The 20,433-nt window shown below is 35.2% G+C and overlaps 2 protein-coding genes across 2 annotated transcripts; one reads left to right on the top strand and one right to left on the bottom strand.

Annotated features, from left to right (window-relative positions):
• The first annotated feature begins 1,217 nt into the window (after positions 1–1,217).
• LOC128896510 (peptidoglycan-recognition protein SC2-like) lies at positions 1,218–10,591 on the top strand. Its single transcript, XM_054159884.1, has 4 exons — positions 1,218–1,376; positions 9,599–9,762; positions 10,002–10,164; positions 10,312–10,591. Exons 1-4 carry the CDS (start codon positions 1,301–1,303, stop codon positions 10,494–10,496), a joined length of 588 nt encoding a protein of 195 aa, XP_054015859.1. The 5' UTR covers positions 1,218–1,300; the 3' UTR covers positions 10,497–10,591.
• Positions 10,394–12,985, bottom strand: LOC128896502 (uncharacterized). Its single transcript, XM_054159876.1, has 4 exons — positions 12,828–12,985; positions 12,607–12,749; positions 12,229–12,354; positions 10,394–10,757 (listed from the first exon to the last, which is right to left on the bottom strand). The coding sequence occupies exons 1-4, from the start codon at positions 12,901–12,903 to the stop codon at positions 10,626–10,628; spliced, it is 477 nt and encodes a 158-aa protein (XP_054015851.1). The 5' UTR covers positions 12,904–12,985; the 3' UTR covers positions 10,394–10,625.
• Between the last annotated feature and the right edge of the window lie 7,448 nt (positions 12,986–20,433).

Here is a 20,433-nt window from a genome sequence, read left to right as displayed (position 1 = left end):
AAAACGTCGAAGAACGAACATGGTAGTATTTTCATCCGATTTGTACGTACGCAATAAATCAATTGAACTGCAATGTTGTGAAATCACTGTAAACATTTTATGCAAAACCTGTTTCCGTACGAATTTCCTGGTTGTAATCATCTATTACGTATTTGTAAACACTCGTATTCAATAATCTACCATAAATTACAAAAAAATGTAAATATAAATGAACCGATACCACGTCAACATACACAGAAATACATTGGATATTAAATATACGAGCACTTGAATTTTAAGGTTTCGGTATTTTAAGGTAGCTGTTTCGTGGATTTATTTAATATAGGATTTGAACAAAACTTCATTTGATTGTTCTTTGATTAAATATGAATCATATTAGCATACTTTGATTGAAATTGACCATGCCAGTTTTATGAAAAACGATATCAAGATTTTGTAATTTTAACACAGATTTTTATGGAAAATAGAGATTTTCATAGGAATTTTTTCAATCTAAATGAGATTGCTATTTAGGAACTTGCTGAAAATTTGACATGTTGTAAAAACTGATATTATAAACCATTAAAAAAAAGAAGTAACAATTATTGACCGCCCCATTACTGGGTATAATTCATTAAAATTTTAAACTGAACGTAAAGAAAAATCTAAACCTATTATTTTGATATGAAATTGAATAAAACTGTTGTTTTAATAAGCTTTCGTATATTTTTGATACGGTATAGAAATCAATTTTTAGCTATAGTAACATTAATTATTTCAATATTACAATGCAAATGGTTATCCTGAGGTTTTTTCATACGTTAAATATTATAGTATAATTGGTTTTCATAAGAAACTATTTTAAGATACTGAAACCTCCAAAATCGAAGCGGTTACACAATGTTTACACGCAGTATAGACAATGAATCAACGAAATAAGCAAATTGGTTCACGTACACAAGAAAGTAGTTTCTCTTCGTGTAAATAGAGCTTCCACTAAAGAACAATTAATACAACGTGGAATTTCCTTGAGAGTAAAAGTACATATTCAACAATCACAAATCATAATACCGATTTGTTTCATAATATCGTGTACTTTAAATAATTTTTTGGAGCGATAATCGTTGTTTCTTACTCTGGCCGGAAAGTCCAGCTCGAAACTGATAGAGATGAGTCTTGCATCCATACAAGTGTACCACATCGAAGTCCCCTCTTTGGCTGCTGCGATCAAAGATCACGACGTGACGACACATATTATCAGTTCTGTTATAAATGTCTAGGTTTTAAAAGGTCTAATGTCAGTATTTCTTGATCGAACAATATGGACAGCACAATTTTAACGGTCCTAATATTGGTGACTTATCAACCAGCGTTTGGCGCCGTGCACGAAACACCTGGTAACGAATCTTTGTGAGACTTTCTATTTTTAACATCTAAAATCTTTAAAATAAACGAATATCATGTATTTAACGAAATTAGTGTATAAGTTTTGGTATCGCATGTGTGGCTTCGAATCATCTGTGTTTGTCTCGTTTCATCTTACTTAGTTTTAACTATCTAATATCGTAAATACTCACTTGTTATAATTGCCAGGTTTAAAACACTTAGACAATTAAACCCGCATTTGTGGTAATTATTTAGAAGTATGCGCTAGGCGGCCGCGTCAATGTCCTTCGATTGTCGCGTACAAGCGCGGCCGCCAGCGCGTAGCCTTCGCTACCACGGCCGCTCCAACGGTATACGCGCGATCTAATTCGATCTTTATTCGTACAGTAAAAGAAATGGGGGTCCGGGGGCCTGCCCCCGTTCGGGGGTTTGGGGGCGAAGCCCCCAACAAGGAGTGTAAGAATGTAAGAATGTGTGTGTGAGAAGTTTAGCTGAAAACATAAGATGCGCGACGGTTGATCGAGGCAACAATCGTAAGACGAGAGTCAGTCGATCGCGAGCATCCGAGAAATACTATCATTTTTATTCATACTTTAATTAAATATTGTTTCGTTTTCTTTCAATACTGTCTTTATTTCACCTTCCCCTCATCCTCACTAAAAGTAGAATCCCACATTTGGGGGCTCATCCGGGATAGAGGATCGAGCGGTAACGGTAAAGCAGATATTAAACAATTAAAAGTATAAAGTTGTGTGCGATATAGTGCGCGATACAGTTGACCGGTTAAGGTGTCGAATACAATTTTCGCGTCGCGTTGGTGAACCTCAGTTTATCAAATTTAAGTTGGAAAGTTGTGACGAAGTGATAAGTTGATCACGCGTCAAACCAATAAGTTGTTAAGTAGTTGAACGAGGAACAGAAGTATGGCGAAAGAAATTGTTAACAGTCGTAAACGATTTAGTGGATAACGTTGTAGTTTTTTAAACAAAAAGAGGTTCTCGGTTGTGTTCTGCGTAAAAATAGCTGCTTACAATTACGAAGATGTCCGACAAAGATAGAAACAGTGATGTTGGAAGCAGTGAGAGTGAGTGTGAGAACGGAAATAACACTCTCGTAGAGGTAACAGCACAGGACGAAGATGCCGTTAAACAAACACGAGCGTCTAAAACAAAAGCTGGCAATCAAAAAGCAACAGCTTCCAGTTCGAGTAAAATTAAGAAGAATAACCCAGAAATAGCAACGAACAATCCAGATAAATTGACAGTAGAAATAGTTGATTCGTTGCCAATAAGCAGATTGAGAGTATTTTTAAAAGAATTACATCTGTCGACAAGCGGAAAGAAAAAGGATTTACAAAATACGCTAAAAGACTATGTAAAACGCATGGAAAAGCAAAAAGATGAAGAAGGAAGTGACAGCGACGATGACGATGACGAAAATGAAAATCAAGAAGTTGATTCTACTACAGAAGATTCTGATGACGAAGTGAGAGAAATAACAAAGCGACTTGCAAAAAATTCATCATGAGTTCATCATGATGACCAAACAAAACAGTTTTACAATAAAGGACGTCGAAGAAAGCATAACGCCATTTACAGGAGATGATGGCTTAGACATCAAGAAATGGATTGCTGATTTCGAAGATATGGCAGCATTACTTGGATGGACTGATCTTCAACTGTTCATATACGGGAAACGTATGTTGCGAGGTTCGGCCAAGAAATTCATCACGTATGAAACAGGCATCGTCTCATGGAAGATTTTGAAGTGTCGGCTAAAACATGAGTTTAAGCGTGAGTTGAACAGTGCGCTAATACACGCGCAATTAGCAGCGAGGAAAAGATTGCCACACGAGAGTGGACGGCAATACATATATGAAATGCAGGAAATCGCAAGGCAGAGTCATGTTGAAGATGCTGCTTTGATGCAACACATAATAGATGGCATTCATGACGATGAATGTAACAAGTCAATTTTGTACAGTGCAGAAACTTTACACGAATTGAAGAAGAAGCTGGAAAAGTATGACTTGATGAAGGACAAGTCAAATAAGAAAAAAACAATAATCAAGAAAGAAGTCGGCAAGGATTTTAAAAGTGCGCGTTGGCAAAACAATAAAAAGTCACGATGTTTCTTGTGTGGATCGCCAGATCATAATATGCAAAATTGTAACTTCAACGCCAGATAAAAAATTGTCGAAAGACAGTTGTGTGACAAGTGTAAACGATAATCCGGTAACAGTGAAGATCAACGGGATAGATTGCGACACTTTAGTCGATACGGGTAGCGATGTTAGTCTGATTCGTGAAGACGTTTACAATAAAGTAGGGCGACCAAAATTATACAAGGTGTCACGAATATTTATTGGTTTGGGCAATATCGAAACGCGACCAGTTGGAAGGTTTACGACGGATATAATCATCGGCGATGACTTGTTTTCGACTGAAATATTTGTGGTGCCTACAAATGCGATAACATCTAAAGTGATTTTAGGACACGAACTGTTGAAAAAGATGGAGGTTTTGATTCGAGGAGGATCAATAATAATAAGACGATTACATCCGGATGCGGCGGCCGAAAATGGAGAAGATCAGGGGAACACCGTAGAAGAAGCAGGAACATCTGAGGAAGATTGTGAAATTGCGAAATTGGCAAAAGTGTTTTATGTGTCGGAGTGCGAAGTTGATGCGGAAAAACCGTATAAAGAAAGAATTGAAAACTTGATTAGGGACTATAAGACTAAATTAGATGTAGAAACGACGGTCGAAACTAAAATCACGTTAAAGTGCGATAATCCGATTTGTCAACAGCCGAGAGGATTGCCACCAAAAGAAAAAAGGATCTTGAGCGAACAAATAAAGGAATGGTTAGAATCAGGTATCATCAGAGAAAGTAAGAGTGAGTATGCAAGTCCTATAGTAATTGTTCCGAAAAAGGATGGGTCATATAAAATCTGTATTGATTATAGAAAATTAAATCAACAAATTGTACGGGATCGATTCCCTACGCCACTTATCGAAGATTCCATAGATTCGCTTACAGATGCACGAGTTTTCTCAGTAGTTGATCTAAAAAATGTTTTTTTTTTCATGTCCCAGTAGAAAAAGAGAGCATAAAATATACGTCTTTCGTAACGCCAGATGGACAGTATGAATTTTTAAAAACACCATTTGGTTTATGTAACAGTCCGACTAGTTTTCTTCGCTTTGTAAATAATGTTTTTCGCGAGTTGATTAAAAACCAAGTAGTTTTTACGTACGTTGATGATTTAGTTATTCCTGGTACTGATAACGAAGACGCCATTAAAAAATTAGAACAAACGCTGAAAGTTGCAGCAGAAAATGGCTTAATGATTAATTGGAAGAAATGTCAATTTTTGAAAAAACGTATCGAATTTTTAGGCTACATAGTCGAAAATGGTCATATACAACCGTCACCGGCGAAAGTTAAGGCAGTAGATCAGTTTCCAATTCCGCAAAATAAAAAGCAGGTACAAAGTTTTTTAGGCCTAACAGGGTATTTCCGAAAGTTTGTTAAAGACTACGCGATGATAGCTAAACCGTTGTCAAATATACTTAAAAGCGATACGAAATTTTGTTTCGAAAATGTACAACGACGTGTGTTGATTGCTTTGAAAATTGCGTTGACTAGTAAACCGGTTTTGCGTATATATCAGCCTACAGCTATCACCGAACTACACACGGACGCTAGGAAAGAAGGTTACGGTGCCGTACTTGTACAAAAATATGAAAATGAAGATCATTTTCATCCTGTACAGTATATGAGTAGGAAAACGTCGGATGCGGAACGAAAATACCATTCATATGAGCTTGAGATTCTAGCTATCATAAATGTAATTAAAAAATTTCGTGTTTATCTTTTAGGACTAAAGTTTAAGATTGTTACGGACTGTGCAGCATTTCGTATGACATTACATAAAAAAGATTTACCTCCGAGAGTAACTAGGTGGGCTCATGTTAGAGGAATTTGAGTACGAAGTTGAACACCGACCTGGTGAACGATTAAAGCACGTCGATGCGCTAAGTCGATTTCCGGTAATGACAATTACAGATACTGTTGTAGCTATGATTTGTAAAAAACAGGATGAGGATGATCGACTTCGTGCTATTAAAACTGTATTACAGCGCGAACCGTATGAAGATTACCTCGTTGAAAATCATATTCTTAAGAAACGCGTAGGTGATAAGAATTTAATCGTATTAATGTATGTACGCTGAACATATTAAAGCCGCGCATGAGAACGGACATTTTGGAGATAGACACGGATAATGCAGTGAGGTGACATTACCGGCAAAACTGGGCGTAAAGAGGGGTCCGTGATTTTTCGCTTTTCGTCCTTATATTAGCATATTTTAGGCTGAATGAGGGCTCATTCGAAAGAGGAAGCTTGAATACATCCGGGGCTGGTCATAATTCACCGAGATCTTGTTAATATCTAATAATATGAGTGTCCAAAGTAGAGAAAAAATACGATAAAATACATCTGCAGAATCCAAGTATTTGTAAGTCACTATAAGAGTTTTGTGACTCACACGATGACCAGCCCCGGATGTATTGAACCTTTCTCTTTCAAATGAGCCCCCATTCAGCCCAAAATATGCTAATATAAGGACGAAAAGCGAAAAATCGTAAAGGCATTCCCAAAATCGAGATCAATGATTGAGCAGGAAACGATGGAGTTATTCAATAAAGATCGTGAAAGTCTACGCAACACAGCAAAAGAAAATATATTAAAGATCCAAGAGGAAAACAAACGGTATCACGACCACAAGTCCAAACCGGCAACTGTGTACGAAGAATGTACGAACTGTGTACGTGATATAGGCTACGGTTACTGTGGATGCGAATTCGGACGAAAATGTGTTCGGACGAAAAAATCAAACTTGTTTGAATCCTCAACTAGTTCTGACGCCGTCGTGAATGTTCTGACATGTTTATCGTTGTTAGTGTAAACACTCTCATTGAAAAATAGGCTTTTGTTTGTTCGTCCGAATTCGCATCCATAGTAACCGTAGCCATAGTCGCCATAAAGCGAACTCAATTCGGGGCAGGCCTGAAAATTCAAAGGAAATTCCTAGGGTCTTACGTCGTGTCCCAAGTAAAAGGAAATGACCGGTATGAGGTCATAAAACTCGGCGGCGGAGAAGGACAGAAAATTACGACAACATAAGCGGACCATATGAAACGTTACAAAGCGTAGTCTTCGGGGACCGAAGAATTGTCAAGAATGGCCGAATGAAGGATGATTGTAGTGATGTAAGAGTGCATGCAGCGAGAATGGAAAGACTGCAGAATGTAGGAATGCGTGTGTGAGAAGGTTTAGCTGAAAATATAAGATGCGCGACGGTTGATCGAGACAACAATCAGAAAACGAGGGTCAATCGATCGTGGGCATCCGAGAAATACCATAATTTTTATTCATACTTTAATTAAATATTATTTCGTTTTCTTTCAATACTGTCTTTATTCACACCCCCCCCCCTTCCTCACTAAAAATAGAATCCCACATAAAACGATAGAAACATTAATAATAATGACATAGTAATAAAATAGTATACATAATTTACATACCATAATTTAGATCATACAAATATATACAATTTGGTATAGAGCTAAATTTTATTATTTGTCACAATTTAATTTATATTGTATTTATCCAATTTTATGCGGAAAAGAATCTGAAAGTAACTCACTCGACAATGCTCAGCGATGCTCGGTGAGGTTATGTTACGGCGTACGTTTGTTCCCTCTCTACAAATAAATTTGCTATAGGATAATACCGGAACCACCCATTTCTTTCGGACCTCCGTCGCCTCTACTTCTTCCTACAGGAGTTCACACTCCACTTAGGATAGAGCTCAATGGAAGTATATATACGGTTATATACACACCTGCGTGGTGTGCTGCAATATTCGTTGTTAGGAGCCTCGCTCCCAAACCCCTGGACCCTCACTTTTCTTACTGTACGTAAGAAATTGTACTGTTAATATCTCCTTAACGAAGCCTCGGACAACATTTTCGCTAAGGAAAAAGTTGTTTCAAATCACCTCCCGAACCATCCCTTTTAATGTGTTACATTTTTGGGACACCCTGTATATTAGGTCGTCCTAAAAGTTCATGCCACTTATACTCCTGCTACCGTTCTCGAAAGTCCAGTATATAATTGTCCGTATTACTGGAATTCGATTTCGAGACGAATTTAAGTACACTACTACTAACAATTAGCGGACACTTTTTCAAACTGTCGTAACTGTGAGAGATTTCAACCGATTGAAATGAAAGTGCGTGAGGAGTACTTTTGAAGTGCCCCCTAGGCGTGTGTGAAGTTACATTGGCGAGGGTTGACGCGAAGGGGTTCACCCCCATAAAGGGAAGGGTGTAAGTGGGTAAGAGTAGTAAGTGGGCCGGTTGGAAACGGCATTCAAAAGTGGTACGAGACCCTGCGCCCGTAGTGGTCAGCCCACGTTAAATTGGAGTCCGGCCTGGTCTGACCACGTACGGGTAGCAGGCTCTCGCTCCGCTTCTGAATGCCGGCCCACTTACTACTCTTTGAAATCTGCTCCGATTTGACAATGAAAGCGTGATTCAAAAAATCTGATTTTTTGGGGATCTCTTAATAAAGCATTCACGCGTCAGAATCCGCGAACAGCGTTGACGTGGGGTTACTCGTTCACCCTGCAGATGGGCCTGAAGTTGGAAGTGAGTTTTTAAAAAAATCGACATTTTCGTATTTTATTGCCATTCACGCGAAAAAAAGACATCAAAACTGTGTCGCTCCAATGCCTTGGACTGTACCACATGTGTTCCATGCAACGAAACATCGTTCCAACCCTTACACTTTGGGGTGGACCACCCCTACCTCTGCCCCCCTTCCTTCAGCTCTGTGGGCAGTTTTCGAAATGAGACCTTTTCGGCATTCATCCTTAACGTATCAAGAACAAACATGGTGAATTTCATCGTCCTCCGATGTGAGGAAGTGCTTCCTTATGAAGGGGGTTGAAAATTTGCGAGCTGTTCCACCTCCCAAAGGGTGCGTATGGGGTGCACGGTATGGGTGATACCATTTTTTGGTTCAGGGGGGTCCAGAGAATACATTGAGCCCAAAATCAAGACCGTCGTCAAAAAATTGTGGATTTTAGAAGGGGTGGGAGGTTGTGGGGGATGGGTTTGTCCGAGAGGGATTTCAAGGGGTGAATTTTGTAGAGGGCATCAAGGAGAGTCGCCCCAAAGATTTTTTTGAATTTTTCAACCCCTTCCGTCATTTCTGGCCTGTTTCAAAGAGGCGTTTTTCTACACCCTCCCCTTTAGGGGTGTGAATTGACCCCTCCGCGTCAACACTCGCCAATGCAACTTTACACACGCCTAGGGGACACTTCAAAAGTGCTCCTCACGCAGTTTCATTTCAATCGGTTGAAAACTCCCATAGTTACGACGGTTTGAAAAAGTGTCCCGCTAATTGTTGGTAGTAGTGTAGATGAAACGAACTTGTATATATCATGCAAACTATGTGAGTTCTCTTTTGAGTAAACACGAACGCGCAGGCACCCAGCGGTTGGGAGCGGTAGTTGGGAAGTACTGGGTATAGGCTCAAAGCGCTCAGTGCTCAACATATTCTTACGTATTTTTACGTGGATGTAACATCATTTTTCTTAAAATAACATAGCCTATGTTACTCCGGAGAAAGCAAGGAACTACTGTTAAAATTTGGTATCGATCGGTTAAGTAGTTTTTAAAATTTTTGTGTACATACGCTGTCCCTTTATAGAATAGTAAGATAACACAGTTTTCGGCACGAACTTATGTGTGTGAAGATAGCCCCGCACTTTTCGAATTTTGAATTTTTCATTCTTGTGCCGTGTTGTGCTATGTTTATGCTGAATTGTGCCGTAAATAAGAGATTGATAACATCAATAACAATTGATGCCGAAACAAACTTTGTTTTCTATAAAAAGATGGGTACTAACTTGTGCTACATTGTGCCATTGTATATTTGTGCCAGCACAAAAATAGCACAATACGGCACAAGGAAGAAGCTCAAAATTCGAAGAGTGTGGGGCTAACTTCACACACATCACGAACTTATGGGACGACCTAATAATAATCAGCGTGACGTTAATGCGATGACTCCACAATGGATTCAAACATTTTGCAGAAATCCTACATTTCTAATTAATACTTGACTAAGTGTTTTAATTATATTAATTTTATATAGTTCGGCCAACTATAATATCAAGATCAGAATGGGGTGCTACACCATCGACACAACCGATAAAAAGTCTTCGAGTAGATCCGCCCAAATACATAATAATTCATCATTCGCATACCGACGGTTGTACGACGCAAGCAATTTGTCAAGCCAGAGTGAGAAGTTTTCAGGTAATTAATTTATCATTTGGAATGCAAACTTTAACCGAAGTCTCGAAGTAGTATATCGAATGTTCGTTTCTAAATATTTTAAGGTTTATTTAGCTGTAGTTGTAATGGGTATGCTGAATAAAACATCGTAATTGCAGTTTCGTGACCAAGACTTTATCTGTTATTATAATTACATGTGTATGATTAATAATACAAAGTAGGACCATTTGGTTTTTACTTTTCTTAATTCTTATTTCCAGAACTATCATATGAATGAGAAAAACTGGGATGACATAGGATATAATTTTCTGGTTGGAGAGGACGGTAACATTTACGAAGGCAGAGGCTGGAGTAAACATGGCTCGCATTCGACGACTTACAACTCTAAAAGTATTGGAATCTGCATAATCGGAAGTTTTATGAGTAAGTTTGTCGAATTTTAGCTCGTTTATGTCAAATACCAGCCTGTAATTAAAGTTTAATGATGGCGTAATTTAAAAGTCTCTTGAAGCCACTTTTAAAAATCGAAACTGGCGTTCACTAATATCAATGCTACAAAATTAATTGCAGATCGCAATCCAAATGTAGCAGCGATCAGAGCGGTTCAGAGCTTGATAGCTTACGGGGTGTCTATTGGAAAAATACAAGATGATTACACAATTTTGGGACATAAACAAGTTACCTCAACATCCTGTCCAGGAGACAGTTTGTACAGATTGATTCAAACCTGGCCAAAGTGGTACTCGAATCCATAGATACTAAACCCATATCGCCATGAAACATTACTAATATATTTATTTTTATTTTGTATTAAGTATTATCAAATAAATATACTATGTTTTTATTGCTACGTTATTAGTTACTCATTCCAGTTTTTCACATAATTATATGTAAAGAGTTACGAGACCGTTCACGGAATTGTCGTACGTGTCCTCTTCAGATCTCACGCAAATTTCCACATGCGAAAAGTCCGGTGAGTTTGTTTTAGCATCGCTGTAGTGACTCCTGTCCCTGGCCTAATAAATACAATTAATGAGCTAATGTACCCTAATGTGTGGAACTCAAAACGTTCATATAAATGGCAAAGAATGTGGAATAAACGATTGTTTTTAAGGGATTACCACTAAGGGGACATCACAAATCGAATTTCTTTTCTTAAAGTACTCTCCATATACAGGATGGACCACGCAATTGTTTCAAGTCATAACTCCGTTATTATTGCATTTACGAAAAAATGCCAAAGGAGAAAGATAAATGGTTCGAAGAGCACTACATCTGTAGGACATTAAATTTTTTTTAGATACAGCAGTGCATATGCAATTAACAATTGCATCATTTCTTTAAATAGAAATGCATATTTTTTTTTACACTGATCGATTCTTCTGTTCATTCTACGTAAAAAAATGATTAGGGTACCGTGGCAAAAAAATTATTAGATCTCGAGATATTTTCAAAAAATGTTCTCATTAAAGAAGATGGTCAAATGATTTGTTTTCTAAATCTTCCCCACTACTTTACTTAGAACAAAATTATTCACATGATATAATTTGTCCATTCGAACCAAATAACTTTTGTAGAAACATTTTTTCGATAACTTCAGCTCGTCATAAGATAGTTAATCGTTCCAATTTAAATGAAACACCCTGTAGAAAACGAACAGACCAGACAATATATTCTAAACATCCTATCCATCTGTTACAACATTGCTTGTCCAAGAACTGTCCGACTACTCGGCTGAGATGTATTCAGTGCAGAGTTATACATAAATCATATAGGACATACATGCAATGGAACTTCTTTAAATAATTCACACGATTGACTACTCATGAAATTGTCATGTGCCTGACCTGTTCACCTCTCATAAGGGAAAGGAATTATGCAATTGTGTCCAAACAGTTTAGTAGGATCAATTGTAGTAGCTCAGTTTATGATTAAACACTTAAAACGGCATGCAAAGTAGCTATAAGCCAGTAAGACAGTCAAATAGACATATTTGCATAGTATAGTAAGTATATTGTAATTAGCTTGCGGATTTGTGTGCATTTATAGGAAATTTGAATATATAAAGAACTACAAAATTTAAAATGGCATGGAAAATAGCTATAAAAGCCGGTAAGACAGTCAAATAGACATATTTGCATAGTATAGTAAGTATATTATAATTAGCTTGCGGATTTGTGTGCATTTATAGGAAATTTGAATATATAAAGAATTACAAAATTTAAAATGGCATGGAAAATAGTTATAAGCCGGTAAGAAAGTCAAATAGACATATTTGCATTGTATAGTAGGTATATTATAATTAGACTGCGAATTTTTGTGGATTTATAGGAAATTTGAATATATAAAGAACTACAAAATTCATATTATAATATTTTCAGAGTATTATAAATTACTATTTAGATTCAATTTTTGTAGGTAAGTTTCCAAAGATATTATTTTGCATAAAGATTAACAGTCTAATTATAATGTTGTACTGAGTCGTACCTGTAACGGAATTTGGCGACTGAATTTTGCGTTCAACTCTGGTATGCATACTTTTGTTCCATATGGTATTCCTGAATCTAGATCCATGGAGATGGAGACGAATTCCACGCGACCATCAAGGAAATCCTTAAATAAAGACATGAAATATTAATCTGTACTCCAACTTAAATATTAATTTTATTGGAAAACATAGGAAACAAATTTATAATCCCACTTACATATCTGTCTTACTATAAACATATTAAAATTAAATAATTGTATAAGAACCAGTTTTCGTGTTCCTATCTTTCAAGTTATAGTTTCAGTATACAGTATTCAGTATTATATATAAACAGTATGGTTTTAGCAACTATCACAGAAATAAATGAAAAAATATACCTGAAAATTTCTCAGCTTTTTCATTCTAGCGTCCAAGTAATCGGATTCATTATCGCTACTAAAATCAGGATAATACGCAGACAAAGACACATTATAATGAGCGTGACCACTGCAGTTGAAATCTGATCTGTCGAGGCTTCGTTCTAAACAGTATCACAAAATATGCAAGAATTTCGATATTCCATAGAATAAATTTCAAGAGGAAGAAACACTGTATTTACCACTAGCGTAGACAACAGAACCGACAAATATCACGATCGATATATTTAATATAATTTTCTTCATTTTGTCAAACATAAATTGGAGACTCGCACTGGAACGAGGTCGATGAAGAAGTGAATTCGAATACTGACTGATGTTATTAAAATTTCCAACACATCCGATACCTGCTGATCTCAGCATAATAAACATTGGAATTTGTCAAGTCTTCAAGAATTCAATGAAAACATGTCACTGACTAAAGGTAGCAAAAGTAAAACGAAAAATTGTATTGGAATATTCATTTGTATTATCGATTTTTCTTTCACTTTGTTTTACTGCAAGTTTGAAGCGACAAATATGCTATGTTAATATTTCATTAACTAGTTTTAAGGGAGTATTCTAGTCTATTTTCAATAAATTGTTAGTTCTTTTTGAGTTTCGTTTTTTAATGTATAAAGACATTTGACGAACGTACACAACTTTTTGTAACGTCGTTAATTTTCCAAATTTAACAAAATTCTTTAGCAGGTATATTTTTAAAGGTCTACACTTTGGGAAAATGCAAAAAATAACGGTATTTTGGAAGTTCTAGACTACAATAAACCCCCCAATAGTCAAAACTTCTAACTACAAATTATAAGTATTATAAATTTACATATAAGAGATAAAAGTTATACGAATGTGAATATTGATATAAACACGAGTTGATAAGGTGAACTAAAACTTCCTTCTAAACAGGAAGTTAAAAAGTACATACGTATGAAGCAAAAAAAAAGGTACGTTAGTAACTTGGAGTTGCTTGTATTGTATACAAGATCTGAAAAAGTTTCATGTTCTTTCTATGAAAGCTAGTAATTCTACTACATTTCAATGTAATCTATTTTTTTTTACTAAGTACCAGAGAAAAGAATGGTAGATAATACAAGAGGAAGATTGTTTATTGGCAGTGATAGCAACTAGTACAGAAATCAGCATTACTATTGAATGTGTGTGAAGATAGCCCCGGACTTTTCGAATTTTGAGTTTTTCTTTCTTGTGCCGTATTGTGCTATATTTGTGCTGGCACAAATATACAATGGCACAATGTAGCACAAGTTAGTACGCATCTTTTTAACCGACTTCGAAAAGGAGGAGGTTACTCAATTCGATATGTATATTTATTTCTTTTTTTATTTTTTTTATTTTTATAGAAAAAAAGTTTCGGCAAAATTGCGGGGCTAGTATAGTTTTGGTTTTATTTATTTTATTAATTGTTATTGATGTTATTATTCTCTTACTTATGGCACAATTCAACACAAAACATAGCACAACACGGCACAATACAGAAAAATTCAAAATTCGAAAAGTGCGGGGCTATCAAAAATTTTGTTTTGTTCAATTTTCTTGAATACGCTTTGACTTACAGAGTTGCGGTTTACGGCACAATTCGGCACAATAAAGAAAAACTCAAAATTCGAAAAGTGCGGGGCTATCTTCACACACATTACCATTGATTATCTATTTTCAACATCGACTCACAACCATCAATCTATTCGTCCTATTAAAGTTGACACTGATAGATGTTAAAAATATATTCCAGTTCTTCAGATTGATTTTTTTTTTACAGCTTTATCGCTGTAATTAGTACGAAACCCCATTGTGCGATACGTGCATCAATACATTTGCTAGTCAAAGTAATCATTAACTCTTTGGGGCACGGTGGGATTAAAAGTGTCCCACCGTTTTAATGGACCGTAATGCATGGTGGGACATTTTTAATCCCACGTCGAAATTTTGCAATAGCTGCATGTCTATAGATTTATATTTCCCCTTATTTATGTAAAGCAGTTGGTAATATATTCATCCAATATTACAAATGTATGCACTTATTTTGGCAACTTTCAACATGCTAATACTGGTTCAACAATTGTTGTAAACGGAAGGTTTATTGCGATAATATTTCTTTCCTGGTTTTATGTGAAAAATCGTAGAGGTAAGTTAATTTATATAAAAATTAGTTCTTAGGATTTTATTCGTCCCACCATGCAACTTGGGGAGTAATACAAAAAAACATATTTTTATTTATTGTTTATGTTTTAATATTCTTAAAATTATAAATGTGATTATTATATTTATTTTGTTACATTATGTGATACCTTTATTAATACAAATATAACAATTTTGTTTGATTTAAAACGCAATAAAATTCCTGTGCAACATGGGTCTATTTTATGACCTGAAATATGATCTGTTATCGTCTAGATTCTAGACTCTAGAAGTTTGTTTTTTCAGTAATTTTTAGGAATTAATTTTGCGAAAACTATCAAACCTACAGTACCAGGCTTTCTTATGCATAATAAAACACGTTTCAACTAACAACACAAATTTTTATGAAATACTTCATTGAAATCTATACAAGTTATGCGCTGTTATGCTGGTTATGGCGTGAGACGCTCGTTCAATCGGGTGCACAGACTGTGGCGGTTCTAGTCGTCTGAGACAGAAAAACAAATTTTTTTTCAATCTATATGAATGTAGTTATCGTCTGAACTAGAATTAAGTAAATACTAAATTTTTTATCGGAATCGCAGCTGTTTGAAAATTAAGGTTTAATTTTCCCGGAAAATTGTCAACTAAAATATGAGAGCAGGGCTACAATATTCAAGCTATTGGTATAATTCTAGTTCAGACCATAGGTGATGGTGCCCTCGAAATGTGTGTAAAACCAGAAGTCAGGCGGTCCAATAGTTTTTGAAAAAAACGTGAGTCCGACTTGCAAAATGTTGTTTCAAGAAAAACGCGTTTAAAGTTTGCTATACATTTAGCACTAATACTGGTGAACAGCCTTTAACCCTCTGTAATTATGAGAGCTTTACGAATTTCAAATGAAAACCCCAAATGATAAGAAAATGAAAAAAAATCGAATTTTCGAAGTTTCTAGACGATAATAATCCTTAATAGCGTTTTTCCTTGTCTGACAAGATGTAGTGTTAGAAAACATTCGACGATATTACAGTTCGAAGCTCACTCGAGCGTCACGTCACATTTGATTAGTATCATTGACCATAGTATCTCATTGACTTTGTTACGCCGTTCCTAAGAACTAGAAACTATTACACTATACTGTTCTTGAATAATAGAATCCATGTTTGACCTGGACACGTGGAAAACTACGCAACATCAGTTGAACGATAGACATCGTAGCTTTCACACGTGTTTTTACTGTGAACATTTTCTAGTTATGGCTACTGATTTCTGCCAGTTGAAAAATAAGGAAAATGCCAATTAAAGAATCGCCGTTTGCAAAGTTTTCGGCAAAAATGGTGTAATACAGAGGACGCGAAAATGGTTCGTTGAATAATAGAATATATTGTTAATTTGTTTGACGTCTGCACCAACGAAATTGTAAATCGCAAATGTTGTACGCGTCAGTTGTCATACATGTATCGAATGTTATTCGCACGAGTATTGGTCTATTTTGTATTGTAAAACTTTTATATCTACTTAAATTTGCATGCATTTACAAACATAAGTATGAGGTCATATGCTTGCAGCCGTTGAGGATATATTTAAATAATATTAGAGATTTTCCTCTTCTATTTATTTAGATATATGTTCGATATACAGGGTGTTCCAAAAATGTTGTAACACTTTGAAAGGGGTGGTTCGGGAGATGATTTGAAACAACTTTTTCCTTAGCAAAAATGTTGTCCGAAGCTCCGTTAAGGAGATATTAACAGAAAACTCTGACTAATCAGAGCGCGGCCGTCTAGCGCGTAGCCTACGCCACTGCGGGCGCTTCACCGGCATACTCGCGCTCTGATTGGTCAGTGTTTTCTGTTAACATCTCCTCAACGTAGCCTCGCTACGCTTTCGCTAAGGAAAATGTTGTTTCAAATCACCTTCCGAACCACCCCTTTCAAGGTATTACAACATTTTTAGGACACCCTGTCTATAAGTACGAAGGTAAAGTGGTATAAATAGCCAAAAATAAAAAAATGGGTATAGTAGAACATTAGTTTGTAGACTAATTAATTTTACAGCATCATACAGCGTGATAACTATTATGTATTTATAAATAGCGAAATTTTATGAGGATTCAGCTAAGCCGGAGTCTTTCACTAAATACTTGAAATCGATAGAAAACTGCTTAATCTTGGGCTGTGTTCTCAAATATTCTTATTTCTTAATGAAGTCAAAATTGAATTTGTGTCTCTACTTTTTCTAGTGCCCAACAAAATTCATATTCCAACCAAAACTATATTATAGATTCCGAATACAGAGTACACGATTAATATACAAAAAGACCATACTTATATAATTTAATTACACGACTATTTTAAAAGAATTGAAGTGTTTTCGACGTTAAGTAGATTCTTCAAACGTGTTTTCAAACACAGAGAATATTTTGATACCGGACGTCCAACTCGAATTTTCCTCAATGAGTGTTTAATTACGTAATTGTACAGGGTTATCCAAACTGGACTATAGGAAGTTTTTTTAAATAAAATAGATACTCTTTTTAATTTTTAGTATTTTTTTTATTTAATTATCAGGTATTATCTATGACAATTATGTGTTAAAAAACGATATCTGTCAAATGACCACCACGACCATGTTTACAGACATCAATTCGAAAATCAAAATTTTCGATAAAATTTTGGCATATTTGCTCGTTTTATTCACCAATTTCATTTCTAATGTTGTTTTTCAAGTCATGAAATGTTGCTGGTTTGCTGGCATAAACTTTACTTTTCAAATAACCCCAAAGAAAAAAATCCAATGAAGTCAAATCACACGATCGAAGTGGCCAATTCACATCACCATTACTTAAAATTAATCGACCATTGAATTTCGATCGCAATAAACTGAATATTTTCTCGCGTTGTGTGTGGCGTAGCTTCGTCTTGTTGAAAATAAACATTGCTTATGTCGATTCCATTTAATTTCAGCCATAAATAATCAATAATCATTTCATTATAACGTGCATCATTCACTGTAACTGCATCTTCATTCTCGTTTTCGAAAAAGAACCAAAATCCACACGAAACAGTAACTATTTTTGGATAAAGTGATTTTTCTTTAATGGCTCTTAGATTTTCATCTCCCAATGTGCAAGAATTTTGCTTATTGACGTGTTCATCCAATGTGAAGTGAGCTTCATCGCTGAAGATGATGTTGCGTGAAAACAATGGATCAATTGAACGATGTTCTGACAACCAATTTGCGAAATTTCTGCGATGCAAATGGTCACGTTCTTTCAATTCTTGAGTTAATTAAATTTTGAAAGCATGCAAATGCAAACCTTTATGCAAAATTTGTCACAAACTACCATAAAAAATGCTCAATTCTTGAGAACGACGTGGAATTGAAGTTGATGGATCAGTAGCAACACTTTTACGAACAGCAGCAATGTTTTCATTCGACAGAACTGTTTTTGGTCTGCCAGACTTTGGTTTATCATGAACAGATCCAGTTTCATCAAATTTTTTAACCAAATTACTAATTGTTTGCTCCGATGGACGATTATATACGCTGAAAAAATCACATAATTTACGATGGGTATTTTTTATTCAACACTGATTTTCAAAATAAATTTTAATCACTTTAACACGCTCTTCAATCCATACGATTCCATAGTTAAAATTGTCTATCATTGTAGGTTAGAAATAAAAGAAAGTAACAACAAATAAACATGGCGTTTGATAGATGTTCTCATTCAACATCCTAAAGGTACTTTTGGATAACCCTGTACATCTCGTCATTTATAAACGATTCCCGATAGGTGTGTCATTGCACCAACGAATATTGATTAATGGAGTTGCAAATGAAATAAGTAAAAGAGTTAAATGAGCAAATAAAACGATGGCCTGGGACATCGCGAATTGAAAATAACCATCGATAATCGCTAGGCTAAGCCTATTCGGGGCTAATGGAGACGGCAACGATGAATAAAAGATACACGCTTCATTCCGTGAATTCCCCGTATTAGGGAGGGTTACAGAGACGCAGTTTGGTAAATATTACTAAATATGTGCATTAAAATATGTATAAAATGAACGTAAAGTATACAGGGTGTCTACGTATAAGTCCGGACATACGCAGGGTGTCAATTCTACAACAAATTTCTAACAAAAAATTACTCTTAGACATTTCCTTAGTGTCGCTTTATTCTCGAGTATTTACACTTTTAATTTTTTTTCTGTGTTTTCGACTTGACGCTCTTTAAACGGCCATAACTCCACTAAATTACAGTGCAAACTTAAAAATCAGTACACCATTCGAAAGAGCATTAAATTTTCCATCTCCCTGATGCAAAATCAAAATTTATTACATAGGTTTAATAAGTGAAAAATTAGCTCAAACTTTACATTGTGACAATTTTTAAAAATTTGATTTTTTCTCTATCCGTTTTTCGGTTTTAAATACATAGTTTTTTGGCGGGTACTCCTCGGGTAAAACTTTCTCGAAGTCTCAGCTTTTGAATGGTATAGTCGAAAAAATTTCTACGGTGGTATTTTAGGGAGAAAATGACGTTTGAATGCAGAAAAGCGGAGATTTTAAGGTGAAAATCGATGTCAAATCTATGTTAGGAGATATATTACAATAGTCAGTATTTATACAAAGAATTTTAGATTATCTTAAAACATTTTCCAAAGTCCCTCAAGAAATTTGGAGTTGTTTCACTAAGTCGTTCAAAAGTTATAACAGTCTCTATGTGTAACAAATTTACACGTAGTTAAATAGAAACCAATATGCCATGACGTTAATTCAAATAGAGAAATAGTATTAAAGAAATATCAAGAATAATCTATAAATTTATAAATTAGTGGATTAAGTATCTAAGAAACCCATATGTAAATAACGTTTACTAATAACAGAATTGTTTATAAAAGAAAATAAAAAAAGTGAAGTCAAAATGTCAATTGTAGTGAAAACGTGGCATCATCGTAAATAACTGTGAGAGATAAAACTACAATAAATATAAGTATAGAAAATTCGACTTTGTCTATAAGAAATGTAGATTTGGGTGTTTAAAAAAAAATTTTTTTCTCCCAAACAGGATCAAAACTTTCATGTAGGTAAAAGAATATTCCTGTTACAATTTAAGCTCTTAATATTAACGTTAAGAGGTTCCTCATCGCAACTTATCTATTTTTCACAAGAATAAAATAGGAAACATTTTTTTTGCTTCTTCTGATTTTCATAACTACCTAACAATATGTCGTACAGAAAATCTACAGACATATTTTGGTATTGCATTAAATGCTCTACAAACCCAACTCTATCACCATACTAATTTCAGTACTAATTCTCATTGCAAACTAAAAAAATAAATATCGAATAAAATCATTTAGCATCTATTAATAGTAAAACTCATGTTTTACAAAAAAAAAATGATGCACATCTTTTTGATGATCGATAGTTCCCCTGTAATACTAAAAGATAGCTCACATTATAGATAACTTAATTTTTGTCCGACTGTAACTTCGATACAGTTTTTTATTAGCCTGTTTAGAGGAAACAAATTTTTAAACGTCATAATTAGACTGCGGATTTTTATGCATTTATAAGAAGTTGGAATGTACAAGAAAATATGAAATGCACAAAAGATGCAAGATTGTAAAACAATATTGAAAGTGAAGT

The sequence above is a fragment of the Hylaeus anthracinus genome, unplaced genomic scaffold (assembly GCF_026225885.1).
Source record: "Hylaeus anthracinus isolate JK02 unplaced genomic scaffold, UHH_iyHylAnth1.0_haploid 0, whole genome shotgun sequence".
Taxonomy (NCBI): domain Eukaryota; kingdom Metazoa; phylum Arthropoda; class Insecta; order Hymenoptera; family Colletidae; genus Hylaeus; species Hylaeus anthracinus.
The sequence above is the reverse complement of the archived record's forward strand: the minus strand, read 5'-3'. Positions and strand labels throughout refer to the sequence as shown.

Excerpts from the sequence above, each read along its gene's own strand:
- LOC128896502 (XM_054159876.1), bottom strand. The coding sequence starts at position 12,903 with ATGTTTGACAAAATGAAGAAAATTATATTAAATATATCGATCGTGATA. Across the intron at positions 12,355-12,606 it reads AAAAGCTGAGAAATTTTCAG|GATTTCCTTGATGGTCGCGT; the intron begins GTATATTTTTTC and ends TCTTTATTTAAG. Across the intron at positions 10,758-12,228 it reads GTCGCCAAATTCCGTTACAG|GCCAGGGACAGGAGTCACTA; the intron begins GTACGACTCAGT and ends TGTATTTATTAG.
- LOC128896510 (XM_054159884.1), top strand. The coding sequence starts at position 1,301 with ATGGACAGCACAATTTTAACGGTCCTAATATTGGTGACTTATCAACCA. Across the intron at positions 1,377-9,598 it reads CGCCGTGCACGAAACACCTG|TTCGGCCAACTATAATATCA; the intron begins GTAACGAATCTT and ends AATTTTATATAG. Across the intron at positions 9,763-10,001 it reads CCAGAGTGAGAAGTTTTCAG|AACTATCATATGAATGAGAA; the intron begins GTAATTAATTTA and ends TCTTATTTCCAG.